Below are 25,224 nucleotides of genomic sequence, written 5' to 3'. Positions count from 1 at the left end.
GGCTGCCTTGGAGAGAACACAACCCAGACTGACCCAGTCCCCAGGGTGTTGTGGGGATAATGACAAGCTCTCTGTACCCCACCGCAAGCAGCAGGCTTCAGGATCAGGTTCAAGGACTGCTATACTGGGCTCTGGTGGGTGAGGCCTCCATCCCACCTCTGCCGACACTGAACCAGTCTGTCTCGAGGATGAGGAGTTCATTTGTATCTCCAAGGTGGCAGGGGCCTCCTCCCCGAGCCAGGGTGCCCAAGATAACAGGGCAGCCTGGGAGCTGTTTATGAAAAGGCTGCGGAGCGGGTGGGCAGGCCCTGGGGAATCATGACTGCTACCCCAGATAGCAACTGGGGCGGGGAAGGCTGTCTAAATTACAGCTCCTAGAATAGAGGGGCCCGGAGGGTGTGGCGGGGCGTCCTCCCAAGGAAGCCCTGGCGGCCTGCCAGGCTCCTCCAGGCTCCAGGCCCTGCCGCAGGCCGAGGCTGGGTGACCACATGACAGGCGGGGCGGTGGGGGATCCATTCCCTCTTGGCCACAGCAGCCCTGCTGCTCTGAGGGGGAACCAAGCAGTGGCTGTGAGCTCCTCGGGGTTAGGGGAGCCCAGCCTGGGGTGACCTTCTAGAAGGGGTGAGGGTAGCAGGAGAGAGTAGGGACAGGATGCAGGGGGAATGACATCTGGCCTGCCCCTGGGGGAGACGCTTCATCACAGGTCCCTGTGGATATTTCATACATAAAAAAGAAGTGTGAGATACTCTAAAAATAACATGAGTGACAGGCGAAGGGCAGCCATGTGTCAGGCTGCTTTGACAGTGACACACACTGCCTCGGTTCACCGCACAGCCCCACGTATGTCACTATCCTCATTTTACAGATGTGGAAACTGAGGCCCCAGAGGTCCAGAGCCTGCCACGTAGAGCTGGGGAGTGGCCAACATGACCCCAGGTCATGCCGGGCCCACCGTCATCTGTTTGGAGTCTTTTCTGGGTCTCAGTTGCTGGTCTGTCGGGTGGGATCACAGTCTCTTGCCCTGTTCTGGATGGACTTCTAGAGCTGTAGTCAGAACCACATGGCACAGTGGTAGGATGTGCTGGGAAAAGCATCAAGTCCATGGCCTAGCTAAGTACACTGTGTGACATATCCCTGTCCCTTCCTTCTGTTCTCCTTTTTGTAGTGGGATTGAGCCCAAGGGCACTTTACCACTGAGCCACATCCCCAGGGTCTCACTAAGTTGTGGAAATTGGCCTTGAACTCGAAATCCTCCTGCCTCAGCCTCCCGAATTACTGGGCACCACTGCTCCTGCCCCGTTCTTCATTCAGTTTTCCTAGAAGGGGTGGCTTAGAGCAAGGCACACCTGCTTTCCTTCTCTCTGAGGATTTTCTGCCTTGAAACCATCTTGGCAACTGTAGCCAAAGCTGCTGATTTTCAGCTGAGGCTGGGGAACCCCACTCCTCCCCAGGTTCCCAGCATCAGTTCTCTCTTTGGCTGGAGGCTCCAGACAGACACAGCCTCAGCTCTAGATGACCTTGACCTCAGGCTGCTGCTGGTCTCTGAACCTCCTGCTCTCGCACATGTATTACTTAATGTCAGGCAAGATCTTCTAATATGCCCCAGGGGATGTACTGCAATGAACCCCAGAGTCTGGAATTTGCTGATTCATCTGGGAAGCCAAGGACAGGTTAAGGGCACCCAGTCTGGGGACAGGAGGGGACAACCTGGCCTGCAGTTTCATGCGCAGTCTGATCCTGAGGACAGACTCCTCTCTGCCTCTCTAGGTTCTGACCTTGCTGTCTGCGGTGACTAAGCGCCATGCAGGGAGCCGGGAACCACACCCTCCACCTGCTCCTGCCAGTCCCTGTGGGGCTCCCTTTCCAAGGCCAGGCCTTCTCTTCCCCCTGCCCCCAGGTTCCTCATTGGTCACCTCAAGGAGCTGTTTCAACCTGGCACCTGGCACCTTGGGGTGTTATTCATAATTGCATTGTTACAACTGCCCGCAGCATGGTAAAACTGGCCCGGGACTCCGCCAAGCGAGAGACCGTGCTCCTGCCCAAGGCGAGTGCCCCCTCCTCCCAGGAACGAGAATCACTCCGTCTCTCCATGCCTGCCTCTGTGTCCAGTGCTGCCCTGGGCCCTCAGGGAGCTCACATTCAATGGGAGACGCCAGAAACAAGGAAATTCACGGATGCCAGATGATGATGTGTCCCTTGGAGAACACGAGGCATGAGGGGGACATTCCCTTCTCACCAACGCCCTGTGAGAGAACACTTGGTGACCAGGTGTTGAATGCCGCGAGGGCAAACAGCAAGGGATCCAGTCCTGCAGAAAAGCAGGGACTCAGGTGTGTCCTGATGGTGATGTGTTCCGGAGCAGTGGGGACTTGGTGTGTGGCCAGAGCCGGAAGCCCGTGGAGTTACCGGCTGGACAGAGTTGTGACTCAGGCAGAAGCAGGTTGAGGGATGGAAGTTTCCACCGTGAAGATCCTCCTCAGCTCCAACCCACGTGCCTCAAGCCGGTTAGTTCTTTAAGCTGGGATAAAGCTCAGCCCCAATCTGTTGTTCCGAGGCTCCTCTCAAGGGAGAGTGGCCAGGCTTCCCCTGCAAGGCAGTGTCACCTCGATTCCTTTCTTCCCTGCTCTGCTCCTCTCCCCAATCCTTCTGCTCCCCTGCATGCCCAGCCAAGAGACCACTCATCTGTTCACCCACCTCGCTTTACCCTCGCTTGGCAGTTGCCATAATGTCATTATCACTTCCTTTTACATCTCTCTCCAGCTAAACTGAGAGCCAGCAGAGGGCGGGGACTAGGACTAGCTTAAAACTTCTTGGAGTTTAAAGCACTGGGTACCCTGAGGTCTTAATAAATATGCTGAAGTTGATTGGGATGGTGGATGCTCACCAGAGGCCACCTCTCTTCTTGGGGACCCATGACCACAAGCTACCTTCTTCCTGTGACAGCCTTTCATGGGCTTGTGGCTACAGAGCAGGACTGGTGGGCATCGCAAGTGCTGGGAATTCCAGGGTTCACATAAAAAGAGTTGAGCAGGAGATGCCCATTTCTCTTTTCTGTCCTTGAATTTGACCTTGTGAATACTAAATTCATATCACCTCTAGAACATCACCTAAGGTGAGTCTGTGATCTTACTACACCCCTGGGTTCCAAGGACGGCTTCAATAAGGCAGCGGGAGAGGAAGCTTAGTGAGGACCTTCTGCCCACACCACCCCACCCCACATCAACAAGAGGAGGAACTCTGCTTTCATTATTCACTTCTGTGTGCCTAGATATGGTTCCACAACACGCACACCTACAGGGCTTGCAAAACACTGGTGTAGCTGAACGTGTTGGAAACTCTGGTTCTAGACTGCTATGAATTTGACCAGGTTTGGCCTGGTCAGTCTCCTTATCTAGAAATAAGGACATCTGGAAATACCTTCCACACCCCAGCATGATAGCTGGCTGGAGACTGAACCCAGGGCCTTCTGCATGCAAGGCAAGCTCTCTAACTGAGCTGTATCCCCAGCCCCACTGGCAAATTCTTCAAACCAGTTTCCCCACTTTAATGATTGCAATCTGGGTGATTCTGATCCAGGTGGTCCATAGACCAAGTCGTGGTAAACTTTACTTTAGGAAAATCCCTAGAAGAGAACATTTGATTTCTGGAAGGACATATATAAGAAAGGAATAAAAGTGGTTCCTCTGGGGAGGGGGGTTGAGGGTGGGGGGCGAGAGGAAGATTTCCTTTTCACTGAATTCTTTCTTTGTACCTTTTGAAATCTGTACCACATGTTTGCATGATTATTAGTTTATTTCAGAAATAAATTTAAAACATTTAGAGCCTTGTTCAAAGACAAGGCAAATACCCAACACCCGAGTATGAAGGCCTGCTGTGATCTCCCTGCACAGGTGGAAACTGAAGCAGTCAGAAGCTGGAGAGCACATTTCCAAGGAAGTGTGTCCACTGCCACCTGACCAAGTCACTCAGGGTCATCCTGAGAGCCAAGGAGAAGGGGTCCAGGGAGCTGACCAACTGACCTCTCTCTCACATGTGGCACCCAAGCTGGGTGAAGGGAGCAGGAGCTGCTCAAGATGGCAGAGAGGTTAAAACTAAACAAACCTGCAAATCCACCCAGCACCCAGGGAGGTGCCCGAGTTAGAACACTGGCAGCTCACCTTAAAAAAAAAAAAAAAAAAAAAAAACTGCCTGGAGGGATTGTACTGATCTGTGTATTCAGCTGCCCCCTCCCACATACTGTCAGTGCCTCCAAGGCAGAGAGATAGTATCTTGTTCATCCTGTGTGTCCAAGGGCCAGTGCCCAGCCCAGTTTAAGACCTGGATGTAAATGTCTGAGGAAGGAGGGCTTTTCATAGTTCCATGCCAGGCCTCTGTGTTCCTGCCGCAGCCACTGAGCCCAACAACTAGCAGCTGGCCCCTTACAAACTGATCTCTTTTGTTTCGCAGTCAAACATCTGGCAATCCCATAAAGCAGGTTTTGCCATTACTGCTATTATCTCCATTGAACAAATGAGGAAAGCGATATTGCATCTACCATTTCTTATTTTGTGGTGTGTATGTGGCCAAATCATGTCATTTCTTTGGGTTTGTCACTGGAAAAATGGGAGCCATGGTTTCTGATACATCCGCAAGCCAGGCAACAAGGAAGAATCAGGATTCCCAGAGGCCACATGTTCTGAAGCACCCAAGGAGGGCTAGCTTCTGTTCTGAGATTTTGTTGTTGTTGTTGTTCTGGGGATTGAAGCAGGGGTACTTTACCACTGAACCACATCTCCAGCTCTTTTTTTTTTTTAATTTTGAGACAGGACCTTGCTAAGTTGCTGAAGCTGGCTTTGAATTTGTGATCCTCAGACCTCAGCCTCCCAACTCACTAAGATTACAGTTCACAGCACATGGCTGGTCTATGACATTTCTGCTGCCCCACAAGCCTCAGGAACTAGGAGTCACCATCCCACTCTGGATGTACAGGTTCTATCTTTGATCAAGTTGATAAACCTGCTCATTTTTTCTTTTTCTTTTCCTTTTTTTTTTTTTTTTTTTTGTACACAGGATTGAGATTGAACCCAGGGGCACTTAACCACTGAGCCACATCCCCATTCCTTTGTATTTTCTGAGACAGGGTCTCATTAAATTGCTTAGGGCCTTGCTAAATTGCTGAGGCTGGCTTTGAATTTGAATCCTCCTGCCTCACCTCAGTCTCCTGAGTCCCTGGGATTACAGGGATGCATCACCATGTCACTTTTCTCATCTTTCTTTTGGTCCCATCATTAGGAGTTTGTTGGCTAAGAGGGGACAGGCAAAAAGACCTTTATATTTCACTAACAACCTTTTTGACTACCTACTAAATGCACAGTTGTTGGGGAGGCAAATATAATTAGTTAACTTCTATGACAGGCTGTTGCCTGCAGATAAAGTATGTGAATGTGAACCTTGGAATATTAGTGCTGGAAGGCAGGTTTAATTTTTGTAGTTGAAGATGGACAGAATGCCTTTATTTTATTTATTTTTATGTGGTGCTGAGGATTGAACCCAGTGCCTCATGCATGCTAGGCAAGCACTTTGCCAATAAGCTACAGCCCCAGCCCCCAATCCTTAAATAGATGGGAAAACCGAGATCCAGAGTGGGAAGGGACTTGCTCAAGTTACACAAACGGAAACACTTGAGTCGTTTGTAATTCTATTTATTAATGAGAAAGCCGGAGTATTAGTCCTTAGCCTTTAATCCTGATGGATTGAAGCAGAGAAACTAAAGCCAAAATCCCGCGATAGACAAGGCAGGCGCGGTGGTGCACACCTGTAGTTCCAGCAACTCAGGAGGTTGAGGCAGGAGAATCACAAGTTCCAAGTCAGCCTCAATAACTTAACGAGGCCCTGTCTCTAAATAAAGTATTAAAAACGCTGGAGATGTGGCTCAGTGGTTAAGCACCCTTGGGTTCAAATCCTAGTTCCCATGGTAAACTATGGCCCAGCTAGAACCAGAGCCCACATTTTTCTCACCCCCCACCCCGTCCTGTGCCCTGAGGGCTGTGTGAAGAAGTCATGAGGGGAGGGTGGTGTCATCCCCACAAAAGGAAGCATAGAGCCCCAAACGGGAACCCAAACCTTTGTGGTCTCTCCTCTAGAGTTTGGAGATCCCTGAAGCCCCCCTTTCCCTCTCCAAAGCCTGCAGCTAGAAAGAGGGAGATGAGCCTGTCAAATTGTGATCCCAGAAACAGGGCCTTCCAGGGCCTGGCAGTGGACTGATGGGGATTCTCTCCTTTCTGCTAGGTTGCTGTCCCCGCCGCTGTGCCATCGGGGATTTGGGGCACCTTCCCCACCTCGCGCACAGGGATGGAGAAAGAGGGGCAGGTTGTCTGCCCGGCCCTTCCTGAAAACAGATCTCTTCTCCCCCAGGACCAAAGAGATGTCTGGACACTCATCCGACGAGCTGGTCTTGGAGCTGAGAGCTCCGCAGCCCCGAAGCGGGGGCGGCGGGGGGACCTCTGCGCGGCGAGTGCCGGGCGGCGTGTCGCGCGGGCTCGGGTTGCCATGGCAGCCCCTCCTGGCGCGGCTCTGGCACACGCGGCACCCGGCCTCGCACCGGCCCCGGCGCCCGCCGGGCGTTCCCGGGCTTCCTTGTTTGTGGGCCAGCGAGCGCGGAGCCGGACACGTCCGGGAAGGACGAGTGGGTCGGCGGCTGGGACCCGGCGCCCCGCAGGCAGCGGTCCCCGCCCAGCTCCGGCCACGCCTCGGCAGGCGCCACGTCCCGGTCCAGGCTCGGGCGCGCCCTGGGCCCGACGCCCTCCCAGGGCTCGGGGACGTGTGTGGCGGGCGGAGAGCCCCGAGCCCCGCGAGCTCCGCTGTGGCCCCCTCCCGCCAAGTCCGGGGCGTCCCCGAGCGTCGACCGCAGCTCGCGGTGGGAGGGCGCGTGGTCTTTCACCAACGACCCCCTTGACGGCTGGGGACACTCGCTCCCCCGAGAGTTGGCAACTGGGGGGCCGTAAGCCAGCTGGGGAAGGGGCTGCGACAATTTCAGCCGGGGGGGCCCCCCTCCGCTGCCCCGGGTTGGGTCTCCAGCGTTCCTAGGCCTGGGGCCAACAAACCCCTGTCCCTTAGGGCTAATTGTGGCATCCGATGGGGAAGCCGTGTCCTGAGCCTAGGGATCAACCCTTCCGTTTCCACTGAGGAGGACGCGAAGGTCCCTAGAGGGGGCTGATTTTTGAGGCCCCACCGTAAGTTATGGCCCTGCCAGGACTGGAATTTGCCCCCCCCCCACTTTTAACACCCAGCCTGGGGCCCTTTTTCCAACACTCCACTACCCACCTCAAATTAAATCAAATCTACCCTTAGGCTAAGGACACCCAGAGTTTTTGCCAAGAGTGGTTTGGCTCAATTAGGAAAATGCCAGAAAAATGAAAGGTTTCTAATAAAAGACGTCTCCACCGGCCCGGGGTGTAATGAAGCTCATCCACCGGGTCCACACATCACCTGCACAACCTTGCCTGACATCGCAGCTCCAGATTCCCCTCACCGCCGGCCACATAGACACCAGGGCATTTTCTTTTCTGGCATTTGGAAGGGACAGAAATGCCCAAAGACCTGGTTTGACTTCACTTCTCTTGGACCCTTCTGTATTCCTGTTTCTAAAATTGCTCACGGTAGTGCTTGGAAGGCTCCCGTGGTTTCCTGTATGGAGATTCCGTGTCTCCACAGGATCCAGTCCTGAGAGTCACCCATCAGTGCCACGTTGCCTAGGATCTTTCAGGTGGCTGGGTAAGGGGTCAGGGCTGTCTACAACAAGATCACCCTCTACACTCATGAAACTTTTTCTTTCTTTATTTTAGTTTATTTATTTATTATACCGGGGATTGAACTCAGGGGTGTGTAACCACTGAGCCACATCCCTAGCCCCTGCTTTTTTTTTTTTTTTTTTTTTTTTTTTTTGAGATAGGGTCTTGAGAAAGTTGCTTAGGGCCTTGCGAAGTTGCTGAGGCTGGCTTTGAACTTGAAATCCTCCTGCCTCAGCTTCTCAAATTGCTGGGATTACAGGTGTGCACCACTGGGCTCATCTTTTTTTTTTTCCTCTTTCAAGATGTGCTTTCTGGTTCATCATCTTTTCATTTTTACAATTCTGTGATTCAGGATGGGAGGGGACAGCCATCTCCATCCTGGGAGGCTGAATGCAAGCTCTGCCTGCTACTTATCAGCTGTGTGTCCTTGGACCAGCACTCTGACCTCTTTGATCCCATCTGTAAATAGTGCTCTCTCCCTGCAGTGTGGCAGAGGATGCTGAGAATGAGATAGGCTGTGGCTAGCCCCCAGTCTGCAGTAGCACATACCCCCAAAACATTAATTTTTTTCACATGGGGATTAGTTGAGGCCTGAAACACCTACCACAGCCAAGAGAACACTGCCCAACTTATGGTCTTTTATTTTTTTTTTTCTTTACTTGTAGCAGATGCTCAGAAAACTGCTACTGATGGTTGGTATTGATGGCTGCTACACCTTGGCCAAGGACTGTTGCTGGGTTTCTGTTCTCGCGACTAAAAGGCTCAGGGGTCACTCCAGTTAAACTGGGCTAACTGGGCTGCACGAAATAACCACACAAGAGACACAAATACCTTTTTCTTTGGGGTGGCTGTGACGGCTCCTCTGACCTTAAGGGTCCGAAGAAAGAGAGAGCAAGAGCATGCGCTGACCCCTTTTATTGAGGAGAAGCTATTCAAATGAGGCAAGGGGTCAGGTTTCAGAGGGCTGAGTATCTTCATGATGTCCACTGTCAGCAGGTTGACTGACACCTGGGTAGGCCACACCCAAGGGCACAGTAAGAGAAGGGGACACACACTAGGCACTTCCATGGAAGATTCTATCCTAAACAGGGCAAAGGGTTACATTACAAAGGAACAGGTGAGCGTAGCTTCACCCATGGGGCTGTAGTAAGACACACCCATGCAGGAGACACCGACCCTGGAACCCAAGAAGGGTAGGAAAGCTCTGCCACATTTCTGCGACTGAGCCTCAGCACCCAGCCGGGGAGTGTAACCCAGTCGCGTGTAAGGTTGGTCTCAGACTGTATTGCCATCTGGGCAACTTTGTCAAGGACACCTTCTTTGATGACATCTCAAAGACCTAGATACCCAACCCCTGACCTCTAGAAAGGGACCATGGTCACCAAGTCTCAATATCAGGAATTCATCTATCATCTTGTAAAAATCCACACTGGAGACCCAGGCTGTGGCTATGACCTAGATTTTTTTTTTTTTTTTTGGTTCTGAACAAGTGGGTACTCTACCCATTGGCTACATCCCCAACCCCCCACCTATTTTTTTTTTTTTTTTTTTAGTATGAGGGATTTAACCCAGGAGCACTTAACAACTGAGTCACATTCCCCAGCCCCTCCCCCAGCTTTTAAAATTTTTATTTAGAGACAGGGTCTTGCTAAGTTGCTGAGGCTGGCTTTGAACTCATGATCCTCCTGCTTCAGCCTTCCCAGCCACTGTGAATATAGGGATGCACCATCTTTCCGGGCATCCCACCTCTTTTTCATTTTTTTTTATTTTGAAACAGGGCCATACTAAGTTGCCCAGGCTGATCTCAAACTTGTGATCCTCCTGTCTCAGCCTCCTGAGTCACTGAGATTAAAGGTATGCACCACTGTACCCAGTCAACATAGGATTTTTAGAAACGAAAAATAAAGTGAACGAAGCCTGTTTAAAAACAAATGCCCAGGGCTGGGGTTGTGGCTCAGTGGTAGAGCGCTTGCCTAGCACGTGTGAGGCTCTGGGTTCAATCCTCAGTATCACATGAAAATAAATTAATATTAAAGATTTTTTTTAAATGTCCAAAGTTGGAAAGTGGAGATAAGTGGATTTGATTTTATTACTGTCTCAAACCTCTAAATGGAGTTCTTTATTCTACTCATAGTCCTTAAACTCTGTCCCACAGTCAGGTTCGTTTATTATTATTATTTCGTACAACATAAAGGCTCACTTCTTGCTGTGCTGTTATCTGTCCGTCATGTGTGGTGGCTCTACACTGTCTTCCTCTTGGGACCATAGCGGCAGACTCACGCCCCATCTGCCACAGACTCCTCCCCCTCACCAGAATCATTCCAGAACATGATGGTTTGTGCAAAACAGGGTGTGGCTGCTGTGTTTTCTTTGGCAAAATCAGCCCATACTGCCTGCCCAGAATTGCCATCTTGCTCCGGTCTTGCTGAACATGTCCTCTATGGTTATATTTAGACATCACTTCATTTCCAGTCTTTATGGAGGGATAATGTAGCCAGAATCCAAACACATCTCGGCATTGTTTCAGACCACACCAAGGGGTGTCATTTGCTTAAAAGTCCCACATCAAAACTAGCTCTTTCTAGATCTCTGCTCTGCCCCAAACAGTGCGGAGAGGAAACAGCCAGTTACCGTGCTGTGGTTGATCACAAATCCTAGACTGGTCAGGGTGACCCAGAGGGGGAACTGGAACACCAGCTGAGAATCTGGATCCCTCCTCAGCCTGTGTGCCTGAGCAGATCAATCCTCTTAGCCTTCATCTCCTTACCTATTGAGAAGTACCCATCTCATTTGGGACACTGTGTGACAGACCTCCAAATGCCTTCAGCTGACTGTTCTATACTCACAGTAGGAAGAGAGGTGGATTTAACCCCCAAATCTGTCTGTTGAACAGTCATATATCCATGAACATATACATGTACATACATACTTAATGTCCTGGAGGCCAAGGCTGGGACACTTGGATCGAGCATATTTGATTTGAGGATTTAAGAATTCTGGGTCTTTCATTTCTCTGTGTCTCTCAGACATTAGGGTCCATTCCTGGAAGTGAGAGCAGGGACATCCCAGACTCTTTGTTTGTTTGTTTGTTTGTTTGTTTTGGGTACCAGGGATTGAACCCAGGGGGTTTGACCATGGAGCCACATCCCCAAGCCTTTTATATTTTTTATTTAGAGACAGGCTCTTGCTGAGTTGCTTAGAACCTAGATAATTTGCTGAGGCTGGCTTTGAACTCACAATCCTCCTGCCTCAGCCTACCAAGCTGCTGGTATTACAGGTGTGTGCCACAGAGCCCGGCTCATCACAGAGTCCTAAGTAAGGGAGTTATCTTCATTGATCATCTAGCCCCACCCTCTCATTTTAGAGAGATTCCATAATTATTTATTTGCATATTGAGTACCCTATGTAATATCTAGAACCATGAGATGATCTAGACCATTTGCTTCGGTTGAGGAAATCATAGGACAAAAGACAAGTTCAAGGCTAATTCTAAATGATGGGATCCGAACCATGGCAGGTACCATCTCTGCTTGGGGAAGAATCATACACAGAGGAGGTGACGCTTGAGCTGGGTGTTGGGGGATCAACTGTTGGCCCAGTAAGGTGAGCTGGGAGAGAGGACAAGAACCCACTTTTCTAGACTGGTGCTCTTTCCATACATGGTCACTTTCTATCACCTTGAGATGACTTGCTGGGGAAGCTGCCTGAAAGTGGAGGGGTGGGGGAATCAGGCCTCCATGCAGAAGCCTGGGAAAGGCCATTACGTGCAAGCCTAGCCCCAGCACCCATGGCAGGGCCAGACCTGCCTGGGCAGTAGGGAAACGAGGTGAGAAACAACCTCCCGTGCAGACAGACCGTGGGAGGCAGCAGAAGTAAAGGTCTGAGTGCTTCCGACCTTGGCATACCCCAGTGGAAACCAGGGTCTAGGTGGTCTGGTTAGCTGTTCCATTTGTCCTGGGCAAGGAAGGAGAGGCAGTTTCCATTTCTGTCTGTTCCTAGGCACCAGAAGTCGATCCTGGTGAATAAGAACATCTGCTTCTTGACTCTGTGTGTGGTTTACCCACTGGTGGAGGAACTGCTTCCCAGAGTCCCTTCTCCCTGCCATCTGGCATGGGAAGCCTGGAGGAAGCAAATGTCATAGCACAAGACAAACCTAACTCAGAAGGGAAACTTGCTGTGTTCCCTGGAATTACAGAATGACTATCCAATGAAAATGAATTTTGGGGGGTGGTGTTGGGGGTTGAATCCAGGGGTACTTTACCTCTGAGCTGCATCCCCAGGGCCTGCCCTGCCCTTTTGAGAGACAGGGTCCAAGTTGCCGAGGTTGGCCTCAAATGTGTGACCCTCCTGCCTCAAGGAGTTGCTGGGATTACAGAAACACACCACCATGCCCAGCTACAATAAAAATGAGTTTGGACCTATTGCTCTCTTTTGGATCAGTTCCTATGATGCTTCACTCCTTTAACATATGAACACATCAGAATTTTTGAGTCGTTTTGAAGGAGAGGAGCAAGAGAGATACTAGCACACAAGAGAAAGGATGAGCGCCTCAACTCTGCCACAAATTTCCATGGGGCCAGCAGTGATCATTTCTCTCCAGGGGTAGGGAAGGAGACGTGAGACACCAAGGCATGTATGACATGGGGTTTTGACTCGGAGCTCTGTCCTAAAGCCTGCCTGATTTTATGAACAGTAGAAAGCAGCTTCTCCTGGTGATTGTTCTGCAGATGGTCTAGAACCCAGCATGGTGGCACATGCCTATAATTCCAGAGCCTTGGGAGGCTGAGGTTGGAGAATCACAAGTTGAAAACCAGGTCACTTAGAGAGCCCCTGTCTGAGAGTGTGACTCAGTGATTGAGTGCCCCTAAGTTCAATCCCCTGTACCAAAAAATAAAAGCAGAGGGAGGAAGAGGAGGAGAGAAAGACCAAGCTTGGGTCCAGGCCTGGTGAGCATGTGGACAGGCCCTTGGGTAGCATGGGCTCAGAGCAGTAGAGGGGAGGCATCTGGTGGTGATAGGGCTGGTCTGGGGCAGGCAGAAGAGGCAGAAGGCCCTGAGAAGGGTTTTGCCAGTCTTTGCACTTGATAGTGCTCCTGTCAATCAATCCTACAACCTGTCGTTCAACTTTTTTTTTTTTAGTTGTGGAAGGACACAACACCCTTATTTTATTTATTTATATGTGGTGCTGAGGATCGAGCCCAGGACCTCACACATGCCAGGCAAGTGCTCTACCACTGAGCTACAGCCCCAGACTACGGTTCAACTTTGGGGACATTTTACTAAAGTGGGACCCCAAGTTTGGTGGGGTTTTCAGACTCTCAGCAATTAGTCCCCTCAGCTCAAGTTCCCACTTCTCCCCTTGACCTTTCCTGGGGTTGGGAAACTTGGATCACCAAGAGATGGAAAAAGCCACCTCCTTTGAAAAGGCCCTTAGTTGTCTCACTCAACACAGTGGGTGTGGGTGTTACCAGGCCCAACCCAAACACGTCGCATCCTCCCAACAGGCCTAATTCTATTCATTCTCCTTGCCATGGTGACCTGGGCAGAAAGATGTGGTCCCCTGCGGGCTAGGAAGGTAAATAAAGGAGTCCTAATTTGTAACTAGCTGGTATTTGAAGTTCTAATTTTGCAGATCTCCAGGGTGAGCACTGCTCTGTGGTCTCAGATTGTCTGGGATGTTATTTGCTAACCCAGGCCACCATGGTTCACCCCCGCCTCCTACATTCCTGCTCTGGAGAAGTCCCACTGCTCCAGGCCTGCCCTAGGCTGGCACTGTCCCAGCGACTTGGCTGCGTGTTCATCCACCACGATGCTGGCCTCCACTAATGAATACCCTCTCACCTGGAGCCTGGGCGCAAGGAAAACCCCAGCTGTGACCTTAATGCATCAGTCAAAGCAGCTGCGTGGTTTCCTAAACTGATTGTCACAGAGTCACAACCAGAAAGCCAGAGAAGTAATTCTCACATGCTGAATACCGACAGTTCTCATTTTTTCAGTTCAATATTCCTGACTCCAGGGCAGCATCCCTCATTACCCTGATTGATAGATCTATCATTCCTCCACTTCTGATCCCTTTCAGGGCTTGACCTGGTCATTTCACACATGTGGGACCTACAGACAGGGGCCTGTGCTTCTGTACTGAATTTCCAGGGACCTCCCATCCCCACGCCATTTACTCAAGGGGAAGACTTCTTGGCCAAAGTCTTTTTTGGATTAATCTGTTACCTGCACCCCCCAGCCTGGCCACACTCTGTGATTACTGTTCCTGTCATCGACTGACAACATTACAAAAAGTGACTTATTGCCGTCTGTGGCTATTGATGCTCACTGGACGAGTGATTTGGGAGTGGGGGATTATTGCCACTACTCCTCCTCTTCTATAAGCTTTCAGATGGTGGCTCTAACAAAACACTTTAGTGGGGGCCATTTATACAGGACAGACATTTCCCATGGTTCTGGAGGCCTGGAGGTGTGCAGCCTTGGTGGCTGGTAAGGGCTGCTCTTTGCTTCCAAGATGGGGTCTTGCTGCTGCATCCTCAGGTGGGAATGAATGCTTAGTCCTCACCCAGAAAGACCACAGGTGCTGGGGCCCTCTCTTCGGTCCCTTTTATAAGGGCGCTAATTCATTAACGAGGCTGGAGTCCTCGTAACTTAATCATTTCACAAAAGACTCCACCTCTTAATGCCATCATCTGGGGGTTTAGGTTCTCACAGAAGGACCCTGGAGGGACACATGCGTTCAAACTATAGCAGATAGTGATGCTGACATCCAGTGTAATCACTACATGATCACTTTGAGGAATGATGGTCCCTTATCAGGTGTGTGACATTCACCTCTTATAGGCTAGTTGGTTGGCAGTATCAAGGTGAGTCTAGGTGAGTGAAAGCCCATGCCGTTGGGCCCAGTTACAGCTTTATGTTTTAATGAGTATTAAACTGGGGAGTTTCAGCAGTGCAAACCATATTCTACCATTGCAATTAGCCATGGTGGGAGTACCAAGTTGAACAATGTAATCACCTGTCATCGTGTGCTAGTTGATCTCTTTGAGGAATGATGGCCATCAGGGTGGAGCCCCATGGTTGAATACTGGTGGGGATCTTCAGAGGCTGGCTAATGTCCCCTGACCTAGATATTCTGTCTACTTAGTTATGTGGTGCATCTTCTATGGTGGTTGCTCTTGGATGGACCTTAGTGTGTGGTGCAAAGACCTTCACCCTCCTCACCCGCTCTCGTCCACATCCACTTGTCTCTTTGCCTGACTTCCTTATCTCTGACATTCCCATCTTTCTTTCTCAAGCCTATGACCTACCAATCAAGTCATATCCTGTACCTCAGGACAATCTGAGCAGGAGCATTGAGCAGCAGGGTCTGTTCCCAGCTGGCATCCACTGGGCCAGCCCTCCTATGAACCATGCTCTACTTTTTTCCTTCTTTCAGGTGATCATAAAGGATTCTCACCTTCCACGTGGGCACCCTACATGCAAGCTATAGGAGAGGTACCAGAGCTATGTGGTTGGGGGCATGGGGTCTGCGTGCTTGTGTAATTTACTTGTGCTGGTGTCCTCATTCTTGCTCAGGTTCAGTCCCAGATATGTTCCTTGCCTCTTGGAGAGCTGCTGGAATCACCTAATTTTGTAAGCTAGCAAGTCTGCCAGACTGAGCTCAGGGTGGGCAGTTCTGGCTGCATCAACATTGATAACCATGGTCAGCTGTTTCATATCTCCTAGAGACCAGTGGCATTTCAGAAGCTCTTTTGCAAAAAGTTTATAATAATCTTATGTGGGTGACATGGACCCACATAAATACCCTATTTATCTACAAAATCCTATTTGGGCTTTCCAGAAAATGCACATAATTTCTTCAAAGACATCTTTAATACCACAGTTGTATTCTCATATTGGCAAACGGTAGTGTTTGTATCATGGTGAACCTGCTTTCCTGTTATGGAGTAGCTTTCTGCAGTTTTTGTGGTACTGAGGGTTGAACTCAGGGGCACATTACCACTGAATGGCATCCATTATCCTTATTTATTTATTATTATTTATTTTTGCTGCCAGAGATTGAACCCAGAGGCATTCAACCACTGAGGCACATCCTCAGGCCTTTTAATTTAATTTAATTTAGGTACCAGGGATTGAACTCAGGAGCACTGAGCCATATCTCCATATCTGAACTCAGGAGCACTGAGCCATATCTCTTTTTTTGTATTTTATTGAGAGACAGGGTCTCAATGAGTTGCTTAGCGCCTCACCATTGCTGAGATGGCTTTGAATTCGTGATCCCCCTGCCTCAGCCCCTGAGATTACAGCTGGGATTATAAGCATATGCCACCACTCTGGGCCTACATTGTTCTTCAAGATGTTCCAACAGAGCCTTTTGGACTACATTATATCAGAGGACAGGAGAGACAACATAGGCAGGGGTAGGTGTTGGCAGTCACAGAATATGATCATAATTGTATACTTTTTTCCTAAAATAAATAAATAAATAAATAAATAAATAAAGTGAATGCAGTTTTTTCCTGATTCTCCTTGATAGAAAAGGAAAAGAAAGCATTCACTAGATCCATGACCACAAACCATGGATCTGAGTCTGTGTTAATCAGCTTTAGCAAAGATACCACATCTGGTACGGCAGTTTCAAGCAGAGGCTACTGCTTATTAAGTTTGCAGTAGTCCATTTTAATCCTTTGGGATCTGTTTGATGTTTGCAGGGACCAGATGGGTAAATTTAATAAAGATATAAAGGAGACCACTATTCCTGCTGTGTTCTGTTTACCACCTCCATAGCTGAGAATCAGCCACCCTGCATGGTTATCCATTGGGATAATTGAACCCGTCTTGCTTCTAATGTTTAGGGGGTGCCATTTGGCCTTTATTATGTAAGGATCCTAGCATTCTCATTGCTTTCAGGGAGTCTAGTTCTACAACACCAGCTCTGGTCTACAGAGGACAGCACATTGAGCCTCTCAATGATGGTGGTGTCCCTCTCACCAGAGATTTCTTTCTTTCTTTCTTTCTTTCTTTCTTTCTTTCTTTCTTTCTTTCTTTCTTTCTTTCTTTCTTTCTTTCTTTCTTTTTAATTTATATATATATTAGCTGTAACTGGACACAATATCTTTATTTTATTTATTTATCTTTATGTGGTGCTGAGGATTGAACCCAAGGCCTCACATGTGCTAGGCGAGTGCTCTACCGCTGAGCCCCAACCCCAGCCCCAACCAGAGACTTCTTATCCCTTTAATAAAAGGATTTGTCTTTCAGGTCTTCCTATGAAAGACAATTATATAGGTTTTTCAGTTTTTCACAGAGTCTTTGTCTGTTTTCTGTTTCGAAAATAGAACACCTGAGACCGGGTAATCTTTAAAGGACAGAGATTTATTGGCTCGTGGATCTGGAGGTTGGGAGGCCCAAGAACATGCACTGGAAGGGCTTCATGCTGCTTCCACTCACCCACGGCAGAAAGTGGAAGGGCAGGCAGGCGCCTGAGGAAGACACACGCAGGAGGGACTCACAGTTGCCAATCCAGGCCCAGAAGAGCAAGAACTCACCCCTGTGAGAAAGGCATTCATCTGTTTTAATGACCTAATCACCTCTTAAGACTCACCACTTCTCAGTGCTGTTGTATTGGGGACCAAATTTCAACGTGAGTTTTGAGCAGGCAAACCACATCTAAAGGATGGGACACAGCATGTCCACTCCTGCAGGCTCACATCTCTTGCATCTTTATTTAAATGTCTTCCATAGCAGCTTCAGCTTTTGTATCTCACTTAGTGTGAGCCATGGCTTTCTCCCCAAATCATCTTAACAGTGTACTAGAACCATCTTCTGGGATCTTTGCTGGGGTTCATTAGCAGAACTACCTCCTGTTAGTACACTCTCATTTCCCCAAACTTACACACCACTTTCCTCCTTCCTGACCCTCCCACACCCAATCCCATTCCACAACAGCATCCTGGCTTCTGCCAGTGTATGTCCACTAGCTCCTGTAACTCCTTCAGACATAGACCCTAATCAGGCGGGAGTCCAGTCAAGGGTCAAACAATAACAAACAACAACAATAACAACAACAGCAACAAAGTACTGCCAAGGGGAAGTTTGATAGTAAACTAGGTATGATGGGAAATTAGAGCAATGACGGATTGGTTAGGAAAAAATAACGGGAACTCACACCTGTAATCCCAGCGGCTCAGGAATCTGAGGCAGGAGGATCATAAGCTCAAAATCAGCAATTTATCAAGGCCCTAAGCAACTCAGGGAGACCCTGTCTCTAAATAAAATATATAAAAAAAGGGCTAGAAATGTGGCTCAGTGGTTAAGCACCCCTGAGTTCAATCCGTGGTACCAAAAATAAAATAAAAAATAAAAGGAACTCTAAACAATTTAGGAAGAGCAAAATCTAGGGACAGCCACTACTCATAATGCTGAGAGAGTGCTCAAGGAAGAAGCCATCCCAAGGATGAGCCCAGATCTTGTCAGGACAGGTCAAGGCTCCATGGAAGGCAAAAAGTCACTATGGCGCTGAGCCCATCTGCCCTGTAGAACTCACCAGAAACCCACCCTCTAGGGTGCCTGGGAAAGCCCTGGGCCTACAGGGCTGCTGGCCAGCAGGAACGGCTGCCTGCCACATACTAGGGCTGGCCAGTGGAGAAGCTGCCCATGCTGCAGGAGCTGGGGGCGAGTAGGCCACAGGAACCCACCAAGAGTCTAGGAAAGCACTTTTCTTCTGCCAAGTTCCTTCAGTCTCCTCTGATGACAAAGCTTGAAATCATGCCAACTGATGGAGGAGAAATACTTAGAGGGTTCAGATTCATTTTCACAGAGAAGACAATGAAGGATGTGTTTGGAGCTAAGAGCCAATAAATAAATTAATTAATTAAAATTAATTGATTAAAAGACAACTGGCTCAGTCCTTTACTTCTTTTAGAAGGAAAAAGAGAAGAAAAGAAAAGAAAAGAAAAGAAAAGAAAAAACCCTGTAGCTGGGTTATGTTGCAACTTGACTCTGGTAGTTGATCTGATGGCAAGGAGCAGGGATGGGGGTGGATCTCAGGAGACATGCAAAGCACAGACTCCTGCATCTCCAATCAAGAGGGGAACATTAGCCTCCTCCAGGGAGGAGTGGACCATGTTGAGAGTGCCAAAGGGTTGAGGGAGAGCTGGGATTTTGTGGACTCAGATGTTCCCATCCCTAATCTCAGGGTCCCACCCCTCCCAGCCAGGGCCCTGCTCTTGTCATAGCAGTTTTGCAGTAGAGGAGAATTCAGCTCTCTCTGTAGTCTTGCTGCTTCTAATTATGTTCCAGGCCTGGTCTCCGACTTTTCTGCCTTCTGGCTGCAGGAGATGAATTTCTCCTTGTACACTACAAAGCAGTAGCACTAATTCCATTGTTGGACAACAGATTGCCACAGATGGCAGCTAAAAACAACATCTATTTATTATTATTGTCATATAGTTCCAGGGGCCCAGAGCCTGAGCAGGCTTGACTGGGTTCTGCTTAGGGTATCTGGTTAACTATGCCATAATCAAGGGAGCAACATCCATCAATTTAACAGATTCCAGGAACTTAGGGTATAGAATCCTGGGTAACCATTTCTAGAATTCTGCCTACCCCAGTCTACCCTCTGGCCCCAAAAGATTCTTATCCCCTCCCCATCAAATGCAAAATACATTCTCCTTGGGCTGGGGCTGGGGCTCAGTGGTACTTACCTAGCATGTGTGAGGCACCGGGTTTGATCTGTATATATATGTATTATTTTTTTCTCCTCCTAGAAAGATGCCCAAGAACCTCATTCAATTTCAATATCAGTTCAGAGCCCTAAATCCCATCTGTATATCATGAGCTCAAAAGTCCAAAATTTTGTTACCTGAATCAAGCGCAGAAGAATCTTCTGAGTATAACCTATTAAGTGCATTTCCCAAGAACATTTCTTCTCCGGCTATGAGCCCATGCAATTAAAGAAAAAAAAAAAAAAACTTTAGACCCTCTGAGAGTTCCGATAGACAATAGTGGGATAGTGTTGGGCACAGTGGCTCATGCCTGTAATCCCAGTGACTGGGACAGGAGGATTGCAAGTTTGAGGCCAGCCTCAGCAATTTAGGGAGACATTGTCTCAAAAATAAATAAATAAATAAAAAGAAAAGATAAAAAAGGCTGGGGATGTGGCTTAGTGGTGAAGTGCTCCCGGGTCAATCTCTATTACTTAAAAAAAAAAAAAAAAAGCCATCGGATGCAATTATATTTAATTCAACAAGGGAGAAATGTCACCCATCCAAAACGGTTTTTAAATGCAGTTGAACAAGTTCCATTAGGCTTGAAGGAAAAAAAAAAACTCCATTTAGGTTTCAAGACCTGGAGAATGATCTTTTATGGATCTCCACTCTGCCCTCTGGGCTCTTGGGGCCACCCTGAGTCATCTCTTCTTTTTCATAAAAGATACCACATGTTTACACTGAGTTTGATCAACCTGCTTCTTACCAGTAAAATTTGGGGGAACCAAAAATCTTTCATTTTGTCTCTCAGTACAGTTCACAGTGTTCCTACTGATATAAATTTTTTAAGGACCGTCCTTTGTATAGATTTTGCAGAGATTCACTCCATTAGACACAAATTTTCTTCCCCACATCTTTCTAGAATGATCTTTATATTTTTTTCTATGGAGAACACTAAGGACAATTTTTTAATGGGGCTGGTCATCAAGCCCAGGGCCTTACACATACCAGGCAAGCACTCTATCTCTCAGTCACATCACCAGTCCCAAGGATGACCTCTTGTGAGCTTCCTAGAACCCTGTGGTTTAATGAATAAGATCTAGGCGGACTATCCTCAGTAGAGGTTGAATCTCGTTTCCCCAAATTCAAATGTTGAAGTCCCAACACCCAGTTCCTCAATGTTACCTTATTTGGAAATATGGTGATTGTAGAGATAATTCGTTAAGATGAAGTCAAACTGGAGTAGGTTTGGGCCCTTAATTCAATGGACTGGGGTCTTGTAAAAAGAGGCAATTTGAACACCACAAGAGGAGTCTCATGTGAAGGTGAAGGTTGGAAGGCTGCTCTACAAGTCAAAGAGCTTTAAAGATTGCCAGTGAACCACCAGAGGTGAAGGGAGTGGCATGGAGCAGGTTCTCATGGACTCCAGAAAGGACCAATCCTGCCGCCATCTGGATCCTGTACCTGAAGTCTTCAGAATTATGTTAAGATGGTACATATTTGTTATTTAAGCCACCCAGTTTGTGATACTTCATGATGGAAAACTTAGGAAACTAATAACAACTTTTAATTTCTTCTGAATTTTAAAAAAATATTTTAGTTGTAGATGCACACTTTATTTCTTTATTTTTATGTGGTGCTGAGGATAGAACCCAGGGCCTCACATACGCTAGGCAAGCACTCTACCACTGAGCTACAGCCCCAGCCCTTCTTCTGACATTTTGATCTGACATTTCAGAAAAAAATTTTGTACAGCCCCACACTTGCTCTTATTGCTAAACCAGTTTGAGGTAGCTTTTTTCCGAATTTTAGTATCTTTTACAATCTGGCTAAGAATTTCCCAGATCAAGTTCTAACTGCTTTTGGTCTAATAGGTTTTTCCTCAATTTGTTTCTCCCTTCTTACACTTTACTACAAGCAGCAAAAAGAAACCAGATTTTGCCTAGAAAATCCCCTTGGCTAAACATCCAAGTGCATTGCTTATGAACTTCATTCTCATTTTTTTGTTTTGCAGTAGTGGGCATTCAACCTAGGGGTACTATACCAGTGTGCTAGCCCTGATAATGGGCCCTATCTATTCTCAGCCCTATCCATTCATTTATTTATTTTTGGTACCAGGGATTGAACCCAGGGGCACTCAGTCACTGAGTCACATCCCCAGCCCTATTTTGTATTTTATTTAGAGACAGGGTCTCACTGAGTTGCTTGGCACCCCACCATTACTGAGGCTGGCTTTGAACTCCCGATCCTCCTGTCTCAGCCTCCCAAGCTGCTGGGATTACAGGCATGTGCCACCACACCCAGCTTTATTTATTTATTTATTTTTATTTTGAGACAGGGTCTTGCTAAATTGCTGAGGCTGGCCTTGAACTTGCCTTCCTCCTCCTGCCTCAGCATCTGGAGTGGCTAGGATTACAGGTGTCTGTGCTATGCCTACCTTAAATTCCGTTTTCCATACAGGAGTTAGGCAAAATTCTGATAAGGTTGCTGATGCCACTTAACAAAAGTCCCCCTCCTGTGGCTTTCAACAGCCACCTGTTCCTCACTTCTCCTAGGCTCTCATAGCTTGTTAAGACAGACTTCTACTGCTGGACCATTCCTGGAGACTGAGGCTTTCTCTAAGGCAATTTAGGATTTCTGCAGGGCTGGGGATGTGGCTCAAGCGGTAGCGCGCTCGCCTGGCATGCGTGCGGCCCAGGTTCGATCCTCAGCACCACATACAAACAAAGATGTTGTATCCGCCGAGAACTAAAAAATAAATATTAAAAATTCTCTCTTTCTCTCTAAAAAAAAATAGGATTTCTGCAAATTCTATAGAATTTATAATCTTCTTGTCTTCTGACCAATAATGTTTTCAGTGTCCATATTTTTACTGAAGTTCTATTGAAGGAATCTAAGTATTTTCTATCAAACTTCTCAAAATTCTTCCACACTCCACCCACCTGTCCAATTCTAAAGCCATTCCCTCCCCATTTTTTTTTTTTTTTTGTACTGGAAATGAACCCAAGGGTGCTTTATCACTGAACTACATCCCACAGTCCTTTTTAATTTTTAAAAATTTAAGACAGGATCTTGCTAGTTGCTCAAGGCCTTGATAAATTGCTGAGGAGGCTGGCTGGCCTCCAACCTGTAGATCCTCCTGCCTCAGCCTCCCAAGTCACTGGGATTATAAATTTAACTGTCATTCTCACATTTTTAGATGTGTGTTATGTCACCTTGTTCCAAGATCCCACATCTGTTTTAGTTGTCTATTACTGTGTAACAGGGATCACAACGGTGGCAGTGAAACCTGAGGCCGTTTCACTCTTGCCTTCAACTAGAGACTGAACCATCACAGCCCTTCATCATCTTCCTCTAAAGCATCAGCGGCATCAAGAAGAGCCTTGAACTAGCTGAGAATTAGTACTTCCTTCATCTCAAGGGTCTGTGATATGGCAGCCCAGTGCATCCCCAAAGGCCCACCACTCAGTCCGAATGACCGTCCTTCAGTTGGCAGGCGCTCAGTTCCGCCCATCAGTGGTGATGACAAGAGTCCTCGTTATCAGTGGGCTAGTGAGTTTTTGGGTCTAACCCCCCCCCCTTTGGAATCTGCTTCCATGAACCACTCCTGGCACCAACCAAGGTGCCCCAGCAGATTCCCAAAGCACTGGCTCCAACACTGAGAACTCAAACCTGGGGGGTGAAGGAAGAGGACTGGCAAAGGATGGAGTTGAGCTGAGCTGCTATCACAACAAGGACCAAGGATGACCTCACAGGCGTTCAGGAAAGGCTCCTCCAAGGCAAAGCTCTCCATCAAACAGTCAAGGATGTGGCTGCCCCTGGGGAGGGGAGGAGACCATCTTCCTGAGAGCAACTGCTGGCGAGGTAAGGCCAAGAGTAAGCCAGGAGCAGTTGGTGCAGTGCCCCATCGCCCCACTATCCTAGTTGGCTTTGGGTTTTTTGTTGTTGTTGTTGTTTTGGGTACCAGGGATTGAACTCAATCATGAGCCACATCCCCAGCCCTTTTTATATTTTGAGACAGGGCCTTGCTAAGTTGCTGAGGCTGCCTTTGAACTCATGATCCTCCTGTCTCAGCTTCCAAGCTGAGTAAGTAACCAAGCCACGGGAATTACAGGCATGTGCCACAGCAACTGGCTCATGTGTTTGTTTGTTTGTATCTTCCGATAGTTATTATTTTTACTTTTTATTAGTTGGCTATTGATGCACAACAAATTACCCACAAAATGGAGTGGCTTCCTGACAGAGGTCCACTTTATGCTTTGAATATAGCCCTTGCTGCTCTGCCACTGTGATTTATTTTTAAAAGGACATGTTTCTCTTGCCTTCTTCTCCCTCCTCCTTCCTAATCTCGCCCCCTCCCTAATCTCAGGGGAAACAGCATTGCCTTTCTTCCCCCTGCTAGGAGGCGTTATCTGCCCTTGAACACACACATACCACAGGAAGGAAGTAATCCAGACTTTGGGGATGGCAACACAAGATCTCAGAAATGACTACCTCCCCAATTAACAAGTGAATTCTAACTCCAGACAGAACACATGGAATGTAGCCTTTGCATCACCTCTTTAAAAACCATCTGTTCCCCGGGATGGGCAGAGTCACAGCCTCTGGGACAGGAGTCCCTTGTGCTTCTCCTCTGCTAGCGAAGCAATAAAACTTAACTTTTTCCCTTTTTCCCCAAATTGTGTCATGTTATGGACCCCAGGGATGAGGACCAAATTTTCAGGTTAAAACAACAAACACTTGTTTTCTCATAGTTTCTATTGGCCATGAATTTGAACTTGGCTCAGCTGTGTGTCTGCCATCAAGCTCCTGCCCCAGAATCCCCTCCAGACTCTGCTGTAGCTGGAAGCTCATTTCCAGTTTTTATCTGGTGTGACTGCTAGCAGGCCTCAGAAGATCCACTTCCAAGTTCACCTACAGGGTTGCTGGCAGGCTTCAGTTCTGCAGCATGTCCTCCATTGGCTGCCTATGTCCTATGACATGGCAGCTGGGGACAGGAGAGTAAGAAACCACATCCGAGAGTGTCTTTCTAACTTCATCGTGCCAGTGACATACCATCTGTGTGTGTGTGTGTTTTACTGAGGATTGAATTCAAGGGTACTTTACCAATGAGCTACACCCCCATCCCTTTTTAAAAAACATTTTGAGTCAGGGTCTCGCTAAATTGCCCAGTCTGACCTCAAACTTGCCATCCTCCTGCCTCAGCCTCCAGAGTTACTGGGATTACAGTGTGTGCCACCACTATCGCCTCTGACATATTGTATTTGTCAGAAGCAAATCACTAAGTCCAGCCCAGAACAAGCACGGTGGGGGCGGAATTACACAAGGGTATGAGTACCAGGGGGTGGGGATCACTGGGGATATCCTTGAGGAAGCTGCCTGTGAAATGCCAGATTCGTGGGACCCCAATAGACCTCCAGGAGCTGAATCCAATGCAATCACACGAGTCTTTATTGCAAGCTCGAGCCTGGACTCACAACTGTTTCTGTAAAGGTACGGCGAAACGATGGAGGGAGAGACCACCCAAGAGACTGACTCCATGCAATTGGCAAAAGGGGATATTTATTGGGGATCCATTCCAGCGCGCTGGGACTCTGTGCTCACTCAAGAGGGGAGAGCAGCCCAGAGCCCCGAGCAGGTTAAGCAGTGCTTAAGTACACTTTTTGGGGAGGGCGGGAGGCTTTGCATACATCAGAACAAATCATCATGAGGCGCGGGAAAATTGAACAACAACTCTGAGACGTG

At 48.1% G+C, this 25,224-nt stretch overlaps 1 protein-coding gene across 1 annotated transcript in view; it reads right to left on the bottom strand.

Moving 5' to 3' along the window:
• Nucleotides 1-17,149: 17,149 nt before the first annotated feature.
• The window catches only part of Znf652 (zinc finger protein 652), a 76,030-nt gene continuing 67,955 nt past the window's right edge, over nt 17,150-25,224 (bottom strand). Inside the window, exons 6-7 of the mRNA XM_026386751.2 lie at nt 19,635-19,706; nt 17,150-17,321 (exon numbers count right to left, since the gene is read on the bottom strand). Of these exons, the coding sequence (XP_026242536.1) occupies nt 17,218-17,321; nt 19,635-19,706 (176 nt within the window). The 3' untranslated portion in view covers nt 17,150-17,217. The remainder of the gene's footprint in view (nt 17,322-19,634; nt 19,707-25,224) is intronic.

The sequence above is a fragment of the Urocitellus parryii genome, chromosome 7 (genome assembly GCF_045843805.1).
Source record: "Urocitellus parryii isolate mUroPar1 chromosome 7, mUroPar1.hap1, whole genome shotgun sequence".
In the NCBI taxonomy this organism is placed as follows: domain Eukaryota; kingdom Metazoa; phylum Chordata; class Mammalia; order Rodentia; family Sciuridae; genus Urocitellus; species Urocitellus parryii.
The sequence above is the reverse complement of the archived record's forward strand: the minus strand, read 5'-3'. Positions and strand labels throughout refer to the sequence as shown.